Source organism: Malaya genurostris, chromosome 2 (assembly GCF_030247185.1).
Source record: "Malaya genurostris strain Urasoe2022 chromosome 2, Malgen_1.1, whole genome shotgun sequence".
NCBI classification, from domain to species: domain Eukaryota; kingdom Metazoa; phylum Arthropoda; class Insecta; order Diptera; family Culicidae; genus Malaya; species Malaya genurostris.
Genome location: NC_080571.1, coordinates 85,531,256 through 85,557,640, shown reverse-complemented (window position 1 = coordinate 85,557,640; position 26,385 = coordinate 85,531,256). Strand labels below are relative to the sequence as shown.

The window sequence follows — 26,385 nt, the reverse complement described above, 5'->3', positions numbered from 1 at the left end:
TTTGAATGCCGAAAATATGAACAGAAACTTTCAAAACACTTCGTCATCATATGCAGAGCAGTAGTTTATCAAAAAAAATGACAGCTGGATCCTTCAATAGAACTACGGCTGAATACATCGAAATCGAGCGTGAAATAAATTGAAAGGGCGAACGAGGAAGCGAAAGAATGCATATCTCACCTGTCCGCATTTGATTGCTTTGATAACGATCTGCATAATCAGATAAGTCCAACCGATGTGGAGGACAAGCAAGCTGATTAACAGGCTGTTGAAAATGTAGTACGCAGGGAACATCGGTAGTATTCGTGGAGCCTCAACCGAGGAACTGTAGATGACTCGAGGATAAAGCACCAACCGAGTGATGATCCACACCACGGTGAATACGGCAAATATCGAATCGCATAGCTTCTGATATTGGGCATATTTCGTGATCTTAGCAGCCTAAAATTAAACACAAAGTGGAGTTAGTATAAAAAACATCGTTCGAAGATTCCATTTTGGTTGTTACCTCCAGGAAGATATCGGCACAATCATGCACCAGCAAAACCAGTGATCCAACCCGATGCAAGTTACATACCCAGCTCAGTGCCATCAGCAAAATCGTAATCATGTGATGGGTAAACATTTGCCAAAAGTCCTTCCGCTTGACGTCGATAAATTGGGACGCCGTCAGGGACCAATAGAATGCCATCGAGATCATGTAGTACCACCAGATGTCATTCGAGACGGACTGGTGCGGGTAACCATACCAGCACTGCTTGATATCCCAAAGCCACGGTTTGTCCCACATCACGATACAACCGAAGATGAAACTGTACGTGTAATAGATGCACCGCCACGAGTTTTCGCTGAACTTGATCAAGGTGGTCGGTTTGTCCTGTGCTCTCCGGCGGCGCCACCATCGCTCGATTTGCCGCTCGCTGAGCTCGGTTTGTTTGGTTAGTTTGACGATCTGAAACGAAAACGAATACGAATGTGAATGTTGTTGGCTTCGAAAAATACCGTATTTTTTTTTAATTGTCTCATAATCTTTCGAAATGTTGTTATATTTATTAGCATACATATTCAACTAAATTATGAGGCCAGAGTTTTCCAAATATTCTAGGTAAATCTATTGCAATCGATATAGTAATAAAAACTTGATCAAAATTTTAATTTACTAAAACGAAATTGGGTAAGATTAGGTAAGACTATTTCTTTCAAAACTCCACTCCTTCTTTCATTTGAAATATCTAAACGCTTACGCTCATTCAAAAGCAAGTTTACCAGGTCCTTTAAAACTAGCAAATGAAGGAAAGAAGGGAGTAATTCATGGACTTGTTTGACCAAAATTTTAAAAATTCCGTTGCTTTGGGACTGTGGTCTTGCACACTGATATTATTATGTTTTCTGTAGATTGACAAATAAGAATTGCCTGAGAAATAGTATTGGGAAATAATACCATTCCAATTCAAACTAAACATTTCAACAGCATGACAGACACCATTCCCGGCCGCCCCATGGACCATATTTTTTATCGTTTCATAATCGAGTTCAAGTTCAAAGACCAAATAGTGCACACCTCCGGTTCCGAAGATATAATGGTATATGTGACAAATCGCTCTTATAACTGTCGGTTCTATTTTCGCATGCAGCGTCATACTTTGTTACGAGAAGATTCAAGTTATTGAATCTACTTCGGTTCTATCGATTAAGACAGTTACTCATGAACAGTCAGATTTTCCAAAGGTACTGCAAAACACCGTTACTAGCCCAGTATTCTGTTTGCGTTTTTAGGCCTGTACTTTATTTTTTTTTTATTTATTCCACTTCGTACTTTTTTCTCTCATGCAATGAAGAATTTTTCATTACGGACGGAAATGATGTGCATTGCATATGCTTTCCAACTAATTATGCATTCTAATCAAACGCATCTCGCTCAGCTGCATTCCAAAATGGTTTAGAGGACAAACTGAAATTGGCAATTATTATATATTCCTATGCAAAACAGTTGCTTCACTAGACTTTCAGTCAAGGCGATAGTAATGCTCTCAGTTACTAAATCGTAAATTATTGCAATCATCACTCATGCAGTCAGATTTGCGTTGAAGTAAAGTATCTCACAGTGTCGTTTTCTTGCATGAGTATACTAGACTAGAATCAGAACAGAGGTCTTGGAATTTAGACGTTCTTTTATGACTTTATAAATTGGACAATAAACATGATCAAAACTGTAGAAGCAGACGGAAATTTAGACTGGATGCTAGTGAACAAATTTACAAAAGCAAACAGATGCGGGCAAATAAGTTGAATTTGAAATGTAAGGATACAGCATTTGAAAATGCTGTTTCTTAAGTATCTTTCTTGACCCATTTCGATCTTCAAGCATATTTTTACTCCAATCACCAAGACAAACAATCGCTTCGGTCAAGCCGAAAAAGACTGGCAATCCAGACTGAGACTTATTCGACCCATAATTTCACTTGACAGTCGCAGAGATGCTGAATTTTAAGAACTGTTGAACGAAGAAGAAGAACACATCTTCGCTATTTTCTTTCTAAACATCGTGAGAAAGATTCAGAAGGTGGGAAAATGATTTCCTCATGAACTGAATGAAAGAGAGCAGAAGAGGCGAAAAACGTTTTAGACTCTCTCGGTTTGAAAGAAAGTGCTTTCCGGGAAATGAGAAACTGATTTATTTTGAGAATTCCAAGAGAAAAAAATCTGATAAACCATCGACATCAATTGCAAAACTTAATAGCTTCGGAAGGAAATTGACGCTGTGCATTTAGTGAAATCAACTCTTGAACAAGGGAACTTGAAACTGCTTAAGCCAGGGAAAACTGACCGTAATGTTCCACAAGACATGAGAGTCATTTTCCAGCACAACAATGACCCCACACAAAAAACAAGCGATCAAAAACATCATTTCTGAACTCAGATGAAAACTTTTACCCCACCGTCACAATTTTTAAACTTGACCCCTACGGATTATCAAAGTATTTACTGCATTTTTCCAAGCATTATTGCAGTATTCTGTTCAGAGCTCTGACTGGACATTGCAAACTCAATTATCACATGGCTACTATTCAGCGTGGTGAGTATCATTCGTGTGATTTGTATGAATGCGATTACGGTACTTCATATTATCTGGTACGTAACTGTTCCGCATTGACGCAACTACGTATCCGGGTTTCTGGTTCTCCATACATAGTTGAGTCTGTGTATGCGGAATTAAAATTAAAGGATATTCTATCGTTTCTCACCAAATGTGGTACGGAGCTATAGTCAGAAGGGTTCATCGTTCTTCCTGGAGTGAATGAACACTTTCTGTATTGATCTTAAATAGGTTTTAGCAGATTGTTTGGCATCCTTTATGGGGTGTCGAATTTACTTCAGCTCGTACATACTGCGAATCGTTTTGCATTCTTCCAGGAATGCAGAATGGTGTCGCTTTTGCTCTAAATCCTCTCGGGGGTTGGAGGTCTTATTAACTGTGCATTTTGGCACCAGCAGATCGTTCAGCATCCTTTCAGGGATGCAGTACGATTTTTTTCTTTAAGTTTTGTGCTGTTTTCCCACCTCACCCACTTCACAATTCCCTTCCATGTTCCTTTTATCCTTCCCTTCCCATTAGGAAATTGATGAGAAGCTACGGTATGGCACAAATCTTCAAATAACTAGGGAAATGTGCCACATGAGCCAATCAGTTCTGAAAGTGACAGATTCCACTACGGTAACCAATTTGCAATGAAAGACACGAGTATCTTCTAATGTAATTTCGCCAGAGAGTTTGTCACTTGAGCATGAGATGTACTTCATCCGGTAACCAGTCAATCATTGAGTCGCGCGTTTGCATCGTATCGGTATTTTGTCAAAAACCGTCAAAATTTAGCAAAACCGTTAGGCAGCTCAACATGCTCGACTTAGAAAGAAAATTTTCCTGATGAACCTGTTAGTCAATAAACGATAGATACATCCGTCATGCTATCCAATTTGAAAACACGGCATGTTTACAATTTGATTTCGTTGATGAGTAAATAATTCAAATGAGATTCGAAAAAAAACGCACGATATATTGATCTATTTTCTTTTCTTAATAGGGTTTTAAATGCTAAGCATCTCTCGTGGATTAACCAGAAAGTACGAGTTCTTCATAATAAACTCTTCGCTGGTTTCTAGCCAGTTTTTTTTCCAAATAGCCCAACTAGTTTATCTTCTATGACCAATCATTCTACGATTGATCTGGTTCTAGAAGATTAGTCAGATTTGTAGTGAAGTTCAATTAGTTCTTTATTCTGCCACCTTAGAACTAATCGGCTAGGATTCAGATAAAAACCCAGCAGAAGCATCCAAATTATGCTTATTTTTCATTATGCTGTTATTGAAAAACAACTAAGAAAGTTCTACTTTAAGATTGATTAAAAATTAAAAAACCGTAGGACCAGACATGGGGGATGTTGACCTAGTTTCCAATAGATTGTTTAACATAGAACCTGTATGGGACAATGAGTTGTTTCAACACTTCTCGCTCAATGGCAGAATTTTGTACTGATTCATACTCTACACTTGGTGAATCAGGAAAACCAACATCATGCATCATGAAAATCGTTACTCAGATTTCATGTAGTAAAATTTTTCTCGGTTTTGCAATAGAATTCCCGGTTTCTCCCGGTAAAACCCAATTCCCGACCTTTTCCCGGTCACTTGTCACCCTGTACTACTCATATCCGCTCCGTGATCGATGCAGAGAACATAACAATTTTCATTTTTTTACATTTATAAGCGAACGATCGATCTCGGTATGGTCTGACTGTGTCCAACTTCTTTACCTTGTAAGAAATGTAAATCAACTCCCACCCCCATCCACCAAGCGGGAGTACGCACCCTGTAGCTCAACAGCCAAAGCCTAGGAATTAACTAATACTAAGTTCCATGAATCGTCCATCGTCCCGGGTTGGCGGTTCAATGCATAGGACGCTGGTCTTACAAGCCAGTTGTCGTATGTTCGAGCCCTGACCTGGAAGGATTCTTAGTGTCAGTAGGATCCATCGTACTAGCCATGCAATGATTCTGTACACTAAGAATCGGCTGCGAAGTCTGTTGAAACAGAAAGGCCAAATTCCACCAAAGGAATGTAATGCCAAGACTTTGCTAAGTTCCATGAACAACAGTGTACTTATTATAGAGCGATTCTCTATGAACAAAAAGACAATTTGCATCATAAGTTCACCATTTTTTGTTTATTTTCATTTATTTTTGGGAGCAGGGAAAAGCCCGATGGAGATGAAATTTGGCAATCTCTCTCTCCAGCGGGCATAAAACCTCCTCATCTTTCGTATAAACAGATTACAATGATCCAACAGATACAATAAGGCTTAACACTAACAATAAAAACTAATAATTAAAACTAAACCTATAACCCTATATCTAGTTGATGACACCAAGCACTACAGGGCAGCAATAGTGTTCTTGCTTCAACTGACGGAGAAAAAGGGATCGGTGAATGGATGATGAAGGTAGGTGGAGGGGGTTAGAATCGGCATGTAGATCTAATTAGTGATTGAAAAGATGGTAGAAAACGGAGAAAAAGAAGGCAGTGCGAGCGGGTTAGTATTTGCAAGCGAATCTGATTAGTTTTCAATAAAAATACAGAAGACGAAGGAAATGAGAGAACAAGCGAAACGGTGATAGGGGAAAGACCTAGTGATGGTTGAACAAAAATACAAACGGTTACAAACAAATACTGATCAAAAGTCTAACTAGTGACTATGAAACAATTGTTTAATCATATTTCGAGATAGATGAAAGTCGAAAACATTGGAGCAGCTATTGAATGTCCTGCACATACTGGAAAATGGTTCATTGTAACCATAATTTGTTTGTGCAATGGGTAAACTCAAGAAACGATGAGAGCATAGATTACGTCGATGAATGTCGAGATTAATCAATTGCAGAAGTTCGGGACAATCGATACGTGATTGTAATAAATCAGCAACAAAAACGACTTTGGAGACATTCCTACGAACAGATAGCAGATCCAGGTCAATAAGCTTACAACGATCTTTGTAGCTAGGAAGATTAGTGGGATCCCTCCAAAATAAATTACGCAAAGCGAATCTAACAAATTTACGCTGGATAGCTTCGATGCGTGCAATGTCGATTTGATAGTGAGGTGCCCAGACAACAGCTGCATATTTTAGCGACGAACGGATAAGAGCACAATATAATGCCTTAAGACAGTACACATTAGTAAAGCTCTTGGTAACACGAAAGACGAAACCCAAGAGCTTGGAGGCCTTCGAAATCACATAATCGATGCGACTTTTAAAGTCCAGCTTGGAATCTTTCACGGAAGATTCACGTTTCAGTATATTGTGCGAGATGCTATAGTCGTAGTTAATCAGCGAGCGGTTACGAGTAAACGACAAAACGGAACACGTCGAGGGATTCAAAACCATTCTATTGTCCTGACACCAGTTTGTGAATAAGTCTAACTGTAACTGCAAATATATAGTGTCTTCTTGACATTTAACTAAATAAAATAGCTTGAAGTCGTCTGCGAAGGATAGTTTGTGGCATTTCAATATGAAGTTGAGATCATTAAGGTAGAGTAATAATAAAAATGGACCTAAGTGACTGCCTTGAGGGACTCCAGAGTTGACAGCGAAAGGCACTGTAATGAAGTCTCCGATCTTCACAGACATTTCGCGACCAATTAGATACGACTCGAGCCAAATTAGCAACGATCCACTGAAACCAAGTCTATTGAGTTTTGCTACTGCTATTTGGTGGTTTATTTTGTCAAAGGCTGCAGAGAAATCAGTGTAGATTGCATCAACCTGTAGGCGTGCTTGTAGAGATCGAACTATAAAAGAAGTGTAGCAGACTAAGTTTGTTGCAGTTGATCGTTTCGGCATGAATCCGTGCTGAGTTTCTGAAATGTAGTTGTTGCTGTTGTGTTTCAAAAAATCCAGAACTATAGTTTCAAATAATTTAGATACGGCACACAGTGCAGCTATACCACGATAATTGGTTACATCGGCTTTATTTCCCTTCTTGAAAACTGGGAAAATAAATGATTTTTTCCAAATATTTGGAAATGTTCCTGATCTAAGAAAAATATTGAACAACATCGACAGTGGAATAAGAAGACTCTTTGAGCACTTTTTCAATACTAATGAAGGAATACCATCCGGTCCAGCTTTGGAAGATGATTTCATCTTAATACACGCTTTTTCAATCATAGCAGTTGTTATGAAAGGGTGAGAACTAGTTGGAGAGCGGCTAGGAACATTGATGATAGCTTTTGATAGCACTCGAAAGAATTTCATTGGAGATTTACTCTAGCCTTACTTCTGGGAAGGGACTAAGCAAAAATCCCTTGAAAATTTTCAATAATATATGTTTCAGAAACGAATTTACTTTTTACATTTCTCCATTCTAGAAATTTGACAGAATTTTTTTTTAGATATTTGAATTTTAAGTGTTCTTTTTAAAATAAAAATCGAACGAAAATTTGTTTGCACCCGTACTAAGTTTTTTTTACATAGTCTAATGATCTAAAAGATTGCAGAAGACACGATCGGAACCACCGTTTCTGAAATATTGAAAATTTTCAAGGAATTTTCTGCTTAGTCCCTTCTCAAAAGTAAGGCTAGAGTAAACAGGGCAAATTGATGATGCGGATTGTTTCGTTTGGCCATGAATAAGGGTCATGCAAAATTTGAGCCAAAAAAAAAATACAAAAAAAAAAATAAAAAAATTCATTTGCGGTTGAATTGCAAATAACTTGACAATTCATACATCGTCTTAGAATTTGTTTTAGTTTTCTTTCAAATTTTATGCCAAACCCTGTCGCAAAACGCGCTTCACTGAGACATCAGTATATTGCTTTTACGAATTGCGGAAAAACGACGCGATTTGAGACGAATATGAAGTTTGAATTATAATTGTAAAAGTATCGTTTGTAGCACTTGCCGGCAAACAATCGACTCATTTCAAAAAGATAATCTTTGCGATTTTTTTTTCAGAGCACTCACAAACAGGGTTGTTCATCAGATACAACCGAGCACGGTGACATTGGTGATAGTTTAATTTTTGATGTCACCTACCGACAAGGTCTAGTCTTGTATCATCAAATCATTACAGCGCAATTCATCGATTTAACAATCAATTTAAGCTACAATTACCTTGCATTGTGCAATAGTAAATTTCATTTCAACATGATTGATATAGAGAGAACCGGATGTTTACAACTTCAATAAGCCGGCAAAGTGACATTAAACATGCAATTAAAATCTGAACAAGAATCGACCTGTAAATTCTCGAGGGAAACTGGTGAATACATGAATATTTATATTTTCGGCGCAGGCTATGAAAACCTCTCAGCAGGGACAATCCATGCTTCAGTGGTTACGTGCTGAACAGAAATAAAAATGCAACCGGACATTACCGACTAACGGTGATTGTTACAAGATTGGAGACAATCAGACGCCCACGACGGCTACTGTTATGAAATTGCTACTGCTCATGAAACACGCTTTGGCGGGCATTTTTCACAACACAGAACCTTCGTCAGACAAGGAACATTGACCATCATCGTCCAGGGTCGATAAAATCGTGAGCATAGGTTAGATGACCACGATCGATTTGTTTTGCTTTTGTAACCCCATACGAACTTCATTCATTTTCATTTCTTTTACTGCACTTTTCACTGAGACATCAATTTTCGTTTTTGTGTGACTGATTTATTAAAATATTTAAGATTTTTTCCAGCTGTCTACGACATCGGGAATGTGCGTAACCGCCCGAACATGCCGTCATTGGTTCGAACTACGTCAATTACCATTAATAATGGAAATTGACGCCATGGGTTACTAGCTTCGATGACACTAACCTTGGCCTATCCCACGATAAATATTTGGTAACAAATGAAGTGTTGTTGATTGGTCTAACTGATTGACAAATGTGACAGTACAATTAAACAAATGGGCATCTAGCTCGTTAGATCATCTGATAGCTGCTGACAACGAGAATTCGCTTGGAATAGAATAATCATAAATAACCTGATTATTTTTTAAATTATATGACTCCACCCAAATCCACCATATAAATTTGAATCCTAAAAAATATTCCTAAGTATTTAATTTAAATCATTTGTTTAATATAAAATGTAATTATGATCAGAGCTTAAGCACTTAAACCAACATTTTTGGATCTCCAACACAAAGTGATAGGAAGGAGGAGGAGTTCTACATCTTTTCTATTTGTTTCCGTGTGAAACTCTGGTCTCAAAAATGGCTGAACCTTTTGAAGCATGGATTTATTACTAGCATTTTAAATGCACAATGTTGTTTAAAAACAACATAGCGAAAGTTTTATAAAATATAATCATATTCAGCCATATTTAATCAAAAAATTTATTTAAAGATTACCTGCCTTCTGTTTCTATTATTATCGTCATTATTCGTAAGAAAGTGACGAACAATTCAGACAAATAAGAATGTTTAGTTCTGAATTAAAAAAACTTGAATGAAAGAACAATGTTTTTTATCTCTTTGTGGGCTGCTCTGGCCGAGGGTGGTGGTAGGAGGCTCCACACTTTCCATGACGGACGAACTAGGCTATAGTGCCCAAAAGAACACTAGTCACGAAGGAGGAAACCCTTCAGCATGTAACTAAAACGACAGATTCCATTACGGTAACCAATTTGATACGAGTATCTTCTAATGCAATTTCGCTAGAGAATTTGTCACTTGGACAGGAAATGTGCTTCACCCGGTAACGAGTCAATCATTGGGTTGTGCGTTTGTATCGTATCGGTATTTTGTCATCCTACCAACCGCTTCTGTGTTTTTGATGTCTTCGTTAACGAAACTTCGGAAAATTACGCATTGTATTCGCTTCGGTCTTGTTCTTGCTTTTCTATATATTCTTTTATGTCTGAAGCGGTATACACGATTATTATTTTAACTATCTAGAAATGGTATCGAAATGATTGGTCTACTAACACTAACTTTTCTAATTTTCTCTGATTGTTTTTTTCTTTGTCGATTTACCTTTTTGTGTTTTTTGCATCCGCACAGCACTGCCCATACTCGCATATCAGTCCCATATCGATTTTAGCCAATATTGAGTTAGCTTGAGGAATGCAAACTATCCTCAATATACTCTCAGAAATTGCAATAAAAGTTAAGGGTTTGTTCAGTAAAATGTGAAAAAAATATCAACTCATGTGTGTCACATATGCAAAGTACTCGCATATCAGTCCCATTTAGTGTAAATTTCAATTATTTCATTTGTTGAAATATTGGAATTGGAATAATAACACCATAATTTAGCATTGGGTAGCACAATAAATCAAAAAAATCGAAAATAAAATTTTAATCGCCTTTTTCTCGACATGACGATTTTCCATATGGGACTGTTATGCAAGTATGGGCAGAGCAGGATATGAATGATGATTGATGAGTGAGTGGAGCAGTAGTGTGGATCTGAGTGAAAGCAACGAATGTCAGAGAAAGTACCTATGAGAGAGCTACATTTAACATGCAATTAAACTACTAGGTGTGTAGATTTTAGACGGTGTTGTCCACGCCGTTTTATTTATTTATTTAAATTTGTCTTCGATTGAAATAAAATTATCGCACAGACTATTACTATACAACTACTCTCATTAACCTAACATAAATATTTTAATTTTAAATGCGTCTTTGTTCATTGTAAAATCAAATAAATGATAAACACTGTTGAAGCGATGACAACAAACATCCATAGGATTGTTTTGACCGTACTGTGTGCGATGGACTGATCGTCGAAGAAAATCTGTTCTCCGCAATGACCTTCCAGGAATATTAAAATGCAATCTCTCCAAAAGCGCTGGACAGTCGATGTTATTCGAAAGCAAGTCGAAGACAACCAGTTGCTGAAGAAAAATTCGTCTGTTTTGTAGTGTAGGAAGATTAATCAGAGCGCAGCGATTTTCGTAGGTAGGTAATTGAAGACGGTTTTGCCATGGAAGTCATCGTAGTGCAAATCGAATGAAACATTTTTGAACTCGTTCGATTCGATCGATGTGGACGTTGTGATAGGGTGTTCAGTGAAACGATGCTTACGATCAAGGACGATGCCCAAATCTTTAACAGCAGAAACGCGCTGAACTGGAACAGCCATCATAGAGTATTCAAATACGATGGGAGATAGCGATCGTGAGAAAGTAATTGCACTGCATTTTATATGTTTATACTCATACCGATTCTGTAACACCAGTCAATAACTTTGTCAACGTCCATTTGTAAGGTGTTGCCAATCCACAAGGCTAGTAATGATGCGATACACTTTGAGATCGTCTGCATAAATTACTTTAGGCGACGATAATTCTCTACATAGGTCATTCACGAACAGTACAAAAAGTAGTGGACCTAGATGGCTTCCTTGGGGCACACCTGATATAATGTTGAAAGGATCAGAAAGAATAGATCCTACACGAACTGAGGCTCTCTCTCAGCTAAGGAACGATTGAAAAGCAGTGAAGCCGGCAAAGCTAAGGCAGAAGAGCATTCTTTTATAAATGAAGGTAGCAATCCATCCGATCCTGGTCCTTTTGATCCTTTGACACGTTGCAGATTAGTATACACTTCACTTGCCGTGAACACAATCGCTGGTAAGTTCAGATTATACATAAGGTTTAAACGATGAAAAAAATCATCATTTTAGCGATTATTTTCCAGAATTATCGTTCAACAAAATAAATTCCAATGTTTTGCATGATAAAAAGCATCATTCGAGCAACATTTTGTAATTCTTTCGTGGAAAAGTATTGAGAAATAAGTCGGTGAAGAGGTATTTTCGAGAATGCTTCTTGAAAATCATGATTAGCGGTGTACACTGTATCTTAGCGCAGACTAATCAGAAGTGAACATATCAAAGCAGCATAGTTAGAGTAGAAGTTTTTCTAGACCCCAAAGTTTCTGTTTGATTTTTTTTTAATTTTTTTTAATTTTTGGTGGTTGTTCAAAGTGAAAACTACAATTTTTCACGAAAAAATCCGCCATTTTGTAGCTGTTAAATCTCCCCAAAGTAACAAACAACTAAAAGGAAAACGTTGGGATCTGGTTTTTTATCTGTAGAAAATGGAGCCTTCTTCACCGGTAAGGCTTTCGCTACAGCAAGCAGCTCCTCGTTTGATACTCGGATTTCGTCGCCGCGGACATCCTGTACGTCGTACAGTACTGGCGGCCATATCGTAGGCTCATGCTTCGGGAACAGGGTCTCGATTATAGTTTTCATCCTTTCCGGGCACCTATCCGGTGGAACTGCTGGACCTTTCATCTTTGCCATGGCCATCTTATAGGCATTACCCAACGGATTCTCGTTGGCGTTGTTGTTCAGCTCTTCTAAACACTCTTTCTTGCTGAGCCTGATTGCCTTGTTGAGTGCGGCTCTTGCTATTCTATAGGGCAACCTTCTTTCCTCCTTTTCGCCGCTGTTTCTAGCTCTCTGCATCCTTCTCCTGGCATGTAGACAACGTGCCCGCAGGTCAGCGATCGTCGAATTCCACCAGTACGCCGGACGTCGCCCATTTCTGGGTTTTCCCATTCTAGGCATGGTTGCATTACACGCACGTGATAGTGTTGCAGTCAGCTCTTCCGCGCTGAGGTTTATTGTGTTGCGCTCGAGCCTCAGTGCTTCCACAAATACGTCCTTGTTAAAGTTCGTTGTTTTCCACTTTCGCTCACCAAACTGCGTTCTGCTTGATTCCTCCTGCGAGTCGCATCCAACACAATATCGGATCGCTTGGTGATCGCTGTGGGTGTATTCTTCGCACACTCTCCAGTCCATGCTCCTTATCATTCCCGGGCTGCAGAAAGTGACATCTATGATGGACTCTCGACCATCCTTAACGGTAGGTGGTAGTGGTCCCGTCATTGGCAAGATCTACGTTCAGCTTAGCTAGGGCCTCCAGAAGACTGCTTCCCCTTGAGTTCGTGAGGCGGCTGCCCCATTCGACCGCCCAGGCATTGAAGTCACCAGCTACTACTACTGGTCTTCGGTTGGTTAGCTCTTCCGTTAGTTTGTCCAACATCCGGTTGAACTGTTCGATCGTCCATCGTGGAGGTGCATAACAACTACAGATGAAGACTCCGTTGATTTTGGCTATAACAAACCCTACATCTGCGCAGTGCACCACTTCTTGAATGGGGTATTTTCCCACTGCCCATATCGCTGCTGTTTTGGCTCCGTCTGATGTCCAGTTTCCATCTCCGGTGGAATTTGGTATGGCTCCGAAATTATCGCAACATCGCATCTATGTTCCGCAACAGATTGCCGCAGAAGATGTTGTGCCGTATCACAGTGGTTGAGGTTGATTTGCACTACCTCCACTGGGACTTCGTTGCACTCGCTCGTTTGAAGGCCGGGCATCTGCTACCGCCTGTAGGATGTTTGTTATCCCCCGTGGCAGCGCAAATTAGGCATTTCGGAGGCTTCGGGGGGCAATCCTTTGCCTTGTGACCTTCCTCGCCACACCTTCTGCATAGTTTGCTCCTATCCGGCCCTTGACAGTTCCGTGCGAAGTGACCAAAACCCAGACACTTGAAGCACACGTCCGGTAGCTGGGAAACCCTCAGTGGGCACACAGACCAACCCACACATATTTTCTCCACTTTCAACGCTTTATTAGCTGCATCTACTGGCAGCTTAATTGAGGCTACCTTGGTGCCGTCAGGTCCATTCCTGATACGGATGGTCATCTGGACCTCTCCTAGCTCGCATTGCTCCTTCAGGGCTAATTTTACATCCTCCTCCGTAGTAATCTCGTCCAGATCTTTACACCGGAGAGTCGCTTCCGGGCACAAGGCTCTTACTTCCACCTTGTTTCCGAGGGCTTTCTCGGTAAGCTCCTTGTACGAGATGCTGCCTGCTTTGGGGTTTCTTTTCAGCTCGAGAAGCATCTCATCATTACGAGTGCGCCTGACCTTTTGCACGTCTTCCCCTAGGTCCTTAAGATCCGGGTTCATGCGCATAGCGCGTAGGACTTCGGCGTACGAGTCGTCGCTCGCTTTGACGATGAGAGCCTCGCTCTTATTCCTTGTCCTGACGACCTTACGTTTTTTGGGCGGTTTTTTTTTGCTCGCTTTCTCCTTTTTTTTGCCGACGACCTGCCATTCAGTGCGGCTGTTTACCGCGTCGGTTGCTTCTGGTGGTAGTTTAGCTCCAGTGACACGGGCATCCTTGTGTCTCTTGGGACCACCTGGTCTAACATCTCCAGGCGATGCCCTTGGCCTCTTTGGTGTGAAGAAGGGCGTGGACTGCACCCCAGGAGGGACACTACTCGCCGTGTTGACCTCCCTCGTAGCTGTGTCGGCTTCTGCCCTTTGCATTTGCGCTGCGCGACGTGCCTCTAAAGCAGTTTTCGCCGCTAACAACTCCTTCTCCCCAGCTTCTGCTCTCTGCACTACGTTTTTCCACTCCTTTACAGCAGAGCCAAGAGCGCCTTGGAGCTTAATTACCAACGCCTTGATGTCTTTGTGCACGTTACTTCTCTTATCCACATACTCGTGCAGCTCGTCCACCAACTTTTTCGCTGCCTCTACCCTCGGTGGTTGTGGTGGTTTCGTCCACGCGCTATACTGCTGCTGACCCTGCTGCTGAGCCTGCTGCTCGTTCGTGTGCTGCTTTTGCACCTGCTGGGTTTGCGGCGGCGGTGTCCTCACCAAGCCACTCTTGACAAACGGATTTGTCACTTCTTTCTCAACTTCGATTTCGATTACTTCCATTCTTCAGGGTCCCCACTCGGGGCCGTTATCTCCACTCGTTGTAGTAGTCGCTTATGATCCCTAGGTTATCTTTGCGAGCAGGGAGGCCTAGCGAGGGTTGAACACGTACCTTCATAGGGTTCGTGTCCAGAGCCGGATCAGCGTAAGCCAGGAGTGCTCTCAACTGGGCCTACTACCCACCTTAATTGGTGCGAGTATTGAACGTACCCGGAGGCCTGCCAAGGTTTTAACGGGACGGAGGCAGACGTACTGTTGGCCCGCTCGCCGTTTCAAGTCGGTATCACCCTTCCTTACTCAGGGAACAGAACAGCACGAATGTCAGCCCATCATCGTCATCCGATCCGTTATCCGCATCATGTCCGTTGTTGTTCGCCGTGGCCAGTATATAATAATCAGGGTCTTACTGGTATCGAACCTGATGTGCCGGTTGGCACTCCTGCTGGGCTTGTGTGCTTTGAGCGGTACACAGTCGCTTTGCTAGAGCCTACTTGCGGACACATGCAGCTTTTTATAGAAATTCAACAGAGCCCACTGCCGAACCCCACCACATCCTAGGCAGGCCCCCTAACTCGCAGTGGCCATGGGGAGGGGTCGTTAAGCCCTTGGACTAGTCCCTGCTGCCCCGGTGCGTGTGCGTGTGTGTGTGTGTGTGTGTGTGTGTGTGCGTGTGTGTGTGTGTTTGTGTGTGCACACTTTTCGAAGATATTTGAACGCGCTCAATTTTCTCAGAGATGGCTGATCCGATTTTAACAAACTTGGGCTCGTTTAAAAGCTACTGTCGGGCCACTGATCAAGTTCGAAGATCAAATGGCTATGACTTTTGGTTCCGGAGATATGATGATATAAATGACGTAACCGACAAAACGTGTTGTTTTTTTACCGCGCAAGTTTCTCAGAGATGGCTGAACCGATTTTAACAAGTCTAGGCCCGTTTGAAAGCTATTATTAGGCCATTGATCAAGTTCGAAGATCAAATGGCTGTGACTTTTGGTTCCGGAGATATGATTGTATAAGTGACGTAACCGACAAAACACGTTGATATTTACCGCTCTCATATATAAAGGGTGCCGATATTTTGGGATCACCTCTAATTTCGTGAAGCGCTAGTGCTCAAAAGTTTAAGCACCTCGAAAAATGTCCTCATGCAAAATTTTAGCTAAATCGGACATGCGTAAGGGGTGCTGCCCGGCGGTTAAGGTTTGAAAATTTCCGATCTTGAAAAAGCACCATAGGGGGGAGTACATGAAATTTCCAAAATCGAACATTTTTTTTGATGCCAAAACTCTTAAAACTGCATAAAACATCGAAATTTAGTGTCATCTCAAAAAAATTTTTTTTTGAAAAAATCCATTTTCTGGGACTTTTGATATTTTTTCTAAGTCCCAAAAAGTCGATTTTTTCAAAAAAAAATTTTTCTAGATAACTAAATCTCGACGTTTCATGCAATTCTAAGCCTTTTGGCATCAAAAATTTTTTTTCGATTTCGAAAATTTCATGTACTCCCCCCTATGGTGATTTTTCAAGATATATGAAAATTCCACTAAGTGGACTGAGAAGGCTTTTTTTAGATTAGCATCACTGTTCTCATACAAATAAGCAACGCAAATGTCAAGCACTAGTTGGGAAAAATGATGCTGACTGTGTGACATAAACACTGAAGCATGCTTTTGTGAACTATTCGAATCAATTGGTGTCAAAATTAGTATCCAAAATTATTTAATAAAAGTATGAAACATATTTTCATGAGACTGTTATGAAGGAAGAGAAAGGCATTATCACACCACTAGGTGGATTAAGAAGGGTTTTTGTCTATAAAATCAATGGAAACAATTAATTACTCCAGGGAGCTCGTAGGGTCTAACATTTTCAAAAGATCATATTTTTTTCTTTTATAATTTATTATAACGAAACATTTCAAGAATGTTTTGTCAAGTTTTGAAGTCAATCGAAGTAGAAATCTTGGGCCAGTGCGCCGAGCTCTTGCTTCTTCGTAGAATGAGATAGCCATAGATAAAGGTCCATAGCTTCCAGAGTTTCGTTCCAATAGGCTTGAAAATTTCACAGAAAATTCTTCAAATGTTTTACTACACAGAAAATAATAAATGATTTTTCAAAAGTGTTAGATATGGACATTTTGCATGGAGCTTTTAGGACCCAGAAGGAATACGAAAAGTTTGGTGGAGCGAGAAAATAAACCTTATTATCTTTTTCCCATACAACCTTGTCCCACCCTAATGTACTTCCAGCACCGGAACCCGAACACCGGTATAATTGAAGTCGACATTTTATACGATTTTGCCATCGTACTCTAAACGATGATTTAAATTTTTGTTGTATCCGAAAATATGAATAATTTTTGGTATGATCATAAGACCTTTCATTTGACCCTACTATTGGGAATACTGATTTGTACTAGTCGGTTTTTCAATTGATTGCGTATTCTTCCTATATCAGAAAGGCAAAAAATACCTACTTTTAGGTACAAAAGTTTACCTATGATATAAAAGATTACTTACACAAAACTATAGAAGCAAATTTTTGAAATACAAAGCAGAGATGGCATTTCACCAGAGTGATACACGCTAGAGTCAGATTTTTGCCACACCGAGGATGCAAAAAACGAAGCACCGCACAAAGAGGAAAGTGCACTTCTTCTCAGTGTCGAATAGCCAGCATTTGAGTGTGTGCTTGTGGTTGAAGCAGCTGGCGCGAGTGAAATACATTCTCTTCGCATGAATCGCTCACACGCGCTCTCGTCTAAATACACCCAAGTGACCACTGGCGCGTGATGGTGAGCGAACACTTCTGTGAACTTCAATTAATAGAGAGTAGATCTGGCCTTGCTATGAAAAATTTGCAAGGAAAACCGAAAATTTTACGATAAATTGTTTTATTTTGCTGATTTTGCGTGTCCACGCTTCATCTACGAAAACCATACAGCAGAGTGCTCACCGGCGTGTACACCTCTGTGAAAGTATCTGCATCCACCTCAGAGAATTTATTAGCTAATGCTCTAGCACTTTGGTGCGATTCAGTGGAAGAGGTAAAAGGAAATAAACAAACGCACTCATGATGCGTGCACACTTTACACAACAGTGGTGTATAAATGTGAAAGAGAAGAGCTCTCGTTGAAGTTGTCAGTGCGAGGGGAGAAATTTTGCTTGCTCTTCGTCACACAGAGGAGATAGACATCTCTGTTACAAAGCGTCAGTGTGAAAACTAGCAGCAACAAACTATAGTATTCAGTGAGTGTGATTTAATGACGGGAAAAAATAATTCTTGTAGACATTTTAGGGACAATGGGAAAACTTGTTCGTCTAAGCGTAGTAAAGTAACAGATAGTATGATTGAACACTTCACTTCCAAGCAGTGCGCAATTACTGTGAATGCTGTGGAAATAATTTAAAAGAATTACCGCTAGCTACATCGAGATATGATTTAGAAGAAATACCATCAGCAGCTTTACTCGTCTCGGCATCCTCCCAACACTATGATCTTGCGGATGATTTCAGGAATCAAAATGTTTTTGTATTTAATAAAGGTCTTTCTGGAATTAATGAACTCCTCATAAACCTCAGATCGGTCAACTATCGTCAAGAAAAGTATTCCAAAATTGTTGAAGGCATCAGAAAACAGTAATTCGACCATCCAATTCAAACCTCCCTCGATCTGAGAGTTTATTTACAACTGTCCGAATCAGTTTCGTTGTCATTGTAATGTGTCAAAACATCAGTGCCGGCACCGGACCGGATCGAAAAGGTTTGATAGTTCCTTCACGGCTCATAGGATGTCAATTTATTCCCCCGGGCGCAACAATTTTGAGGGGCGGCCGATTCGATACCAGCGGTTTTTGCTAAAACGAATCCTTATGAAACGTATGTTTCATTCGATATTAACAATAGGCGCTTACTAATCGTTAGAGAACATTTACAAAGAACAAGTCGAGCTTTTATTCTCTAGCTCAAGTAACAGGTCTCAATGCTTCGAAAAAGTTTGTAGTTTTTGTAAAGTATTGTTTGAAATTAAAATTTCATTAATATTAGATTCAATGTGCGAACGTTTTTCTTAGACATCATCGAGAGGAATGTTCGCTAGTGAACTTTTCACTGCTGATTTTGAGACATGGGAGAGCAGTTTCAGTGATAATCGCGTTTGCGAAAAATCAGTAGTGAACTTTTCTTTAGTGAGTTCACAATTCGCTGATTGAAAACCAAGTAATACCCAAAATAACACACAAATTTTATGAATACTGTTACAATAACACTATTCACGTGTAATAAAACTGATTGAAAATTGATGATGTTCTCGTAGCAAGGAAGAAATGAATAATTTAAGTGTTTTTGCAATATCTAAGCCCTAAAATTATTTCTTATCGTTCCCTTCTTCTATATATGCTCATTAAATATACAAACAAACAGCAGGAACTTTATTGGAATGACTCTGATGTTTTCATAAATAATTCATAGGATATAATTTCTTTTTCTACGATATATCGTATAAGTGCAACTAAACACTTTTTTACAACATATACAAGACAATAACATAATATTTCCCAACGGTTGCCGATAAAAAAAACTCTTTGACTTTTGATTTCTCTGCTCCGGATTGAAAATTTTGAGATTTTCAGTATAGGTACGAATTTCTATAACTATATTCTATGCGCATCAAACGTAGCTTAACCTATTGTTGACAACAACGCCACCAAAGCAAAATACGTTGGTTTCAGGAACTAGCTTCCATAGCAGGGAGGTGGGTAAGCGCGTTGTAGCCCATCATCCAAAACCAAGGGATGTTTAAATGAATCACTCGATTTTGCAAATTAATTCCCATAAAGAATACAAGGAGCATTTTTGTATACTCGTTAGTTTTTCCAATCAAACGCAATAATCGCAACAAGGGATAAATATTTACATTCAAGTGAATGAATAATATATGATACTACGGAAGTCAGAAATGTGTTCATTGCTATATCTTCGACCGATCCTTGACAGTGGTTCCATCGATTCAAACTCTTTTGCATCGCAGGCATTCATTAACTTACAATCGGAGCGTACCCCGACTAAATAAGTGTTCAACGAGCTCAGTCACGCCATCGAACACGGAAGGTACAGAAAACTGATTAATAATAAATTCAAATTATCGGTCATACTCCTTTCGTGAACCTACGGAAGAAACACAATTTACGTTTTTAACATTCCTGCGGGTTGAATGCTAACAAATTCTCTTCTTTGATGGTGTAAGTCTTTCTACAACTAAGAAACGCTGCCGGTGGCTTCCAGAAGAAAGCCAAAAAAGAAAGTAACCACAGCGTTGCAAGTTGGAAATCTAGCGAGAATGCTGTGAAATTCAAAATAAAATGTTGAGAAGTATTTCATTCAAAGTACAACATAATTTCTATCTACTGGGAAATTCAATTAATGTATTCCTTTCTAGATGCGAACAATAATTTTTTTTTCTAAAATCTTCGTATGAACTAAAGAACATTTCTTCAAGTCCTTGATTAATCGATGCAAACAACCTGTAATCGTAGTTAGTCCGTAACACAAAACACTTGCTCGGAAGTTATATATCATGAAAAGGTTCTCATAACGTTCTCAAGATACAAACTAACGGAAGACAAAACTATATAAAGACGGACTTTGGACAGTTTGTCAAGTTTTAAGTGATCACGATTCAAGGAAACGTCTCCAAAGATGTATTTCTTATAAGTTTGCCTAAAATGTTCTGATTTGGCAAGTTATTTGCAGTTTCGGATATAAAACTTTTATTATAAAGTTTTCGTTACAAATGAATTTATAAATTTTAAGTTCTACAAAAAAAAACCTATTTTAATCCACCTAGTGGTGTAATGATGCCTTTCTCGCATTACTCATTACATGATAAATATAATCGTGAAATTCGCAAAAAAACAACTGTTTATTGAATAGAAATATGATAATTTGTTCGGATCTAATCTCACAAACTCTATAAAACCTGTTTACCCTGTAGTTCCGGAACCGAAAGTAGGATCCACAACAAAATAAGGAATTCCGTATGAAACTGTAAGACTTTTCTTTTGAACCTATAAGTTTGTGAAAATCGATTTGGCCATCTTCAAGAAAAGTAGGTAAGTGAGATCCTTTTTGCAGTTTTTGATCACTATTTCCAATTCTTCCGAAACCGGATTCAGATAAACGGAATAGCCGAAGTTGGTTCGTTTACTACCAACAAATATGACCTACAAATTGGAACAGTTTTGAACGTAGTTAAACCTATACTTACTATTTCATGCTCTATTTCGATTAAACCAATTAAACGAAATCTAACAAATGAAACGTTGAAATGAAAATGAAAAACCTGCGTTTTTGTTACTTCTGCATATGTAAGTCAAACTAAACAGCATAAAACACCAGTAGTGCCGAATTAAGTTTTCATGGCCACAAACTAACAAGCTCTGCAAACTAGAAGAATTTATCAGACAGTTGTATGGGATTTGTACCTGTTTTTAACCATCGTTCGTGAAAAAATACTAATAAAATTGGTAATCTTCCACTTATCACGCTTTAGTTCCGAAACCGGAAGTCGGATCCTGATAAAATGTTCTACAAATTTTTGGGATATTATAAGACCTTTCATTTGAATCATAGTTTGCAAAAATCGGTTGAGTTTTTCCAGAGATAATTGAGTGTAAACTTTTTCTCAAATTTTCACATATTACCATATAATTCCGGAACCGGAAGTCACATTCAAATGAAATTCAATAGCAAGCTATGGGACCATAATACCTTTTTTTAATCTTAGTTTGTGAAAATCGATTCAGCCATCTCTGAAAAAAGTGAGTGCATATTTTTTTCACTGTTAGTTGTACATGATTTACTGTATTAGATTTTACATCTATGCAATAGCAGTTTATATTGAACTGATAATGCCACCTCGCCGATCACGCAAACCGCGAAGTTAGAGAAGTCAATAAGGATATTGCGTTTAGGTCCGTAGCAAATTGTTTGTGAGGTGACATTTCCAGTTCAACATAAACTGTTAGTGCACTGATGAGACAAAGACGAAACGTAAAAACAAACAAGGGAATTATTTTGAATTGAGAAGTATTGGAGAGAATACATAATTATATCACCAAATATCGCGGACGGTTAACAGACTGTTCAAAATATTCATATTATTGTATTTTATATCGCGGAATGTATGATAAATGCTCAAACGTCATCTCTACATTAACAACGAAAAAATGCGAAAAAACTCCTGCCCCTCAAATGTTATTTATGTTATTTTTCCTTGATTCGAGTAAAAAACTCCAGATCAATACAATTCCCCCATTTTTCCGGAAGTCGTGATCAAAAATATATCACTCATGTTCTTACATAAAATAATTTTCATTGCTTCTCGATAGAAAACCCAAAAAAGTTGTTCGTGCATTAACTAATACAAGCTACAAAATGTAACAGTTCCACTATTTACGGTGCTTCTGAAATCCGAAACCCGGATTGTCGGACTCATTTTTTTGGTCTCCTACTGAAATTGGCTATCGGTAGGAATAATTTTGAGACACGTTTAAATGCTTTTGCTTCACCGCGTGTAACTCCGGAACCGAAAGTCGTACCCGGATTAAATTCAGGAGTTTTGTATGAGACCATAAGCATTTGGCATTAGAACCTTAGTGTGTAAAAATCAGTCACGCTATCTCTGAGGAAAGTGACTAAGTAGTACGAAATTGAAATTTTTCACTAGTCATCCTGTAAGTCCGGAACCGAAAGTCGAATTTGAATAAAATTCGAAAAGTAAATCCCGAAGAAAATCGGGACTACAAGACTTTTCATTTTAATCTAAGTTTGTTAAAAGCTGTTCTGAAGAAAGTTAGCGTACATATTTTCAATTTTGTACACCAGAAGTCGGATTCGAATAAAATTTAGGAACTTTGTATGGGCCTACAAGACCTCGACTTGACCGGAAATATCAGAGGAAACTTAGCTTAGTTGACCGCCCGTGAGTTTCCCGTGATTGATCAAAAACCAGTTAAATTCCATGTTGAACCAAATGCGTGATACTTGGAAGTACCATTGTATGTTACTGAACTTAAAGCAACGAAATTATCAATAATGTACATGGTCACACCCATGCAGATCACTGTAGGAAACGGAGGTATGTTAAGTCAACACTTGTTGTAACTAGTTAGTGGGACGAGGAAACGATCAAACTGCTATTAATTGAATACCGATTCACGATCACATCTAACTCCGCGATATTTGAATGATATAATATTTCCATTTGGAAGTAACATTTCCAATTGAATCGCGAAATCAAGGGCAATTTTTTTTTATATTATTATTAATGTTTTTTTTATTTCACCCCGGTTTTAACCATAATTGGTCATTCGCTGGAGAGTAAGCGTGGTATTTTTACATTTTATTTAACAAAAGCAATTTTTCAAAGTTTTATTTCATTTTTTTTTTTGTTTTGGTCGATCGATTTCGCGACTGGTATGACGAAAGCTTCTAGGAATTATTTTATAAGAATAATCTACAAAAATGGAAATGAAAACTTATTCATAAGAGGCGTCTGATTTATAATAACAGATATGCATTGGTTAATTTCTAACGAAATGTTAGTTTTTGAACTTATAGTTTTATTCCTTAATCTTTAGGCAGCCGATTGCCGATAATAAGATGTTATAATTTTGAATTTAGATTTGATTATTATTCTTACGAATAACTATCGCTCTTGTTAAGTAATCTTCGGTTTGTCGCACAATGAAACTTTATGTTCCGTAGGTACTCGCATACTAACAGTTCCAAGATATATTTTGAACTTGTCTTGTCCTGACCTCCTATCTTATATTTGGCTACCACTGTAAACTCCTAGTCAGTTTAACTTTTTCAACTGAAATTATCTAAGACAATTAAGACGTTTGAGAGACTTGGTCATTCGCCGGACTCGAGACCTACTCAGACTATGCGATTCGTATTTCTTCCGGACAGATTCCTACTTGGTCATACAAACACAAAACAAAGCATTAGAACAGCATATTCAGTAAGAAGGTATATGAGATAGATCAATAAAATTACGAACATTTCTCTAGTGGAACAATATTATTGCAGACGAATCGCCATATTCGAAAAAGAGGCAAAGGACGTGGCTAGATTGAGGTCACCACCATCCAGACGGCTTAGAATATGAATTATAATACTAAACTCAAAATTTAAGTCAGTAAAAGAAACATACAAAATAAAGCAAACTACGAACAACTAGACGGAACACTTTCAATGAATGCTCCCTAACGAGTCACTCATCAAATGAGAATAAGCGATGATAAACGCTTATGAATTGAGTTCAAGGGTGATTAAGAAGGCTATCTCACGCTTCCAATCTGATTTTCTCAGAAACGGTGACGAATATAAAAAAAACCCAACTGACAATCTCTTAGAAAATTAGTTTAGATTTTTCTGTGAAAATTTCAGAATGATTCATTGACTTTAGCGGTCGGGAAAGTTCTTCTTCTGAAGGAAGAATTGCTTAGCTGAAACGCCGTTTTTCAACTTGTTCATTGAATATCTCGCCCTCAAAAGCATGTATCAAAAATCTATCCTGACAATGTCTAGATAATTTATTTTAGATGCGATTAGTGCATAAAAACATATATGTTATTTTTGTAAAGGTATGTCCATTTCTATGGCGGCACCTTTTTTTCTGCTCCTGTGTTCTGGTAACGTAATGAAACATGAGAGAGAAATAAAATCGGCTCAGCAAGGCTGCCAAGCAAGCGGTGGCTTTATTGGATTTTATGTGATGTAGTCAAACTTGTAACCGAAATATCAAAACTTTCTTGGCCAGTCGGCCACATCGAGAGTTATTTTGCACATTTGCGAGAGAGCATTGAGGGAAACGTAATACGCACAGCGAGCCACGTGTTTATACGCGACCTGTTGGCCTCAGCTCTTAAAAAACGAGAAATACCACGAAAGAAGAATTCTTCCAGATGAGACTATTTCTTGAAAACTCGAAGGACAAGATAAGAATAATTTCTCTCGAAAAATTAGGAATTAATAGAAACACTTTGTTGAACGAAACGATAGTTTTGTAAAAAAAAGTGTTCTAGTAACTGAAAGTATGAAAATGAGAAACTGCTGCAACTCAACAGATAATAGGAACTATAAACCTCCTATTGGACCCAAGCTGTCGGTTCTGGGACTATCAGAGGTACACTGAGATATCTTTTTACGCGGGGAATACGTACCGCGTATTTTCGGAAATCCGCGTAAAAAAACCCCAAAACCTAACGAATTTTTTTTAAGCAAAATGTTTTAGAAATGCATGAAACGTCAAGATCTGGTGTAATCTAAGAAAATTGTTTTTTGAAAAAATCGGCTTTGGGAGAATTTTAGACCACGTAAAAAACCGCAAAATCGAAAACAAATTTTTTTGATGATAAATGTCATAGAAATGCATGAAACGTCATGATCTGGTAAAATCTAAAAAAATGTTTTTCAAAAAATCTACTTTTGGACGATTTTGAGACTTTTGAAATAGAAATTTTTTTTGATGCCAAATGTCTTAGAAATGCATGAAAAGTCGAGATCTGGGTTAATGTAAAAGAAATTGTTTTGAAAAATATCGAAAATTTGCGAAGTGTCAGAGAGTTGAGTTAAAAAAAAATTCGGGATAATACCAGATCTCGACGTTTCATGCATTTCTATGACAAAACAAAAAAACCGCGTAACTTCGGAAGTCCGCGTGAAAAATCGAAAATCCGAGTAACTTCGGAAATTCGCGAAAAAAAACCCGCGTAACATCTGAAATCCACAAAAAAGCCGCGTAATAAAACCGCATAAAAACCGCGTAAGAAAAGACCTCAATGTGTAGATCAACAATTCTTAAATTGGACTCAGTTTGATTTTTAAAGATGAAAGAATCAATTTTTACAAAAAACCTAAATTCAAACGAAATTTCATACAGTCATGTCAGGTGCAGTTTTGATTAACCATTTGCCTATATGTGCATGCAGTAAACAATATCCGCGATAATCGTTGCTTCCGCCAGCTGCGAAGTTCGTGCTGCAATACGGGTTTTTAGTCACAAAAACATTTTCAGCAACTGAGATTTATCCCTAGTTCAGGGACTTACTGTACGCAAGGAGTGATGGAATGGTGCTGTTCTTAAATAAATGGACGATTACTTAATAAACGTACCGGCTCAGTGGTCCAAATGCTTGCACTGCTGTAAATACGGAGATTTTCGGATTATTTTGTCGATCAGAACTTAATCTGTTTGGGGTTCTCTTTCGATCAGATGATCTCTTGAATATTTTTTGATTTTTTTTCTGGGGAAAGAATGTGCTTTGGTTTAGCATTACCCGGAAACAAGAGAGGTGTGATAATTATTAGTCGTGTTTTGGGTCACAAGTCCAGTGAATTTGATTCAAAAGTAAGCAAATGTGTACTCGAAAGGTATTAATGACCAAGGACAAAAAAAATATCTGATATCGGTTAAAGTCGGTAGGGAATACCGCACTAGGAACTCCAGGAGAAGAAGAAGCACTGATAAAAACAGCCAATCATCCACGGAAATGCATTCCAGACTTTCTGTCGGCATGTATTCCATATCTGGTATTATCTACAATTAGTGCTAGGCGATTTTG

General features: G+C 38.6%; 1 protein-coding gene across 1 annotated transcript in view; it reads right to left on the bottom strand.

Annotated features, from left to right (window-relative positions):
- The window catches only part of LOC131433026 (ceramide synthase 5), a 55,518-nt gene that overhangs the window by 8,269 nt on the left and 20,864 nt on the right, over nucleotides 1–26,385 (bottom strand). Inside the window, exons 3-4 of the mRNA XM_058599754.1 lie at nucleotides 509–952; nucleotides 181–441 (exon numbers count right to left, since the gene is read on the bottom strand). Coding sequence (XP_058455737.1) covers nucleotides 181–441; nucleotides 509–952 — 705 coding nt within the window. The remainder of the gene's footprint in view (nucleotides 1–180; nucleotides 442–508; nucleotides 953–26,385) is intronic.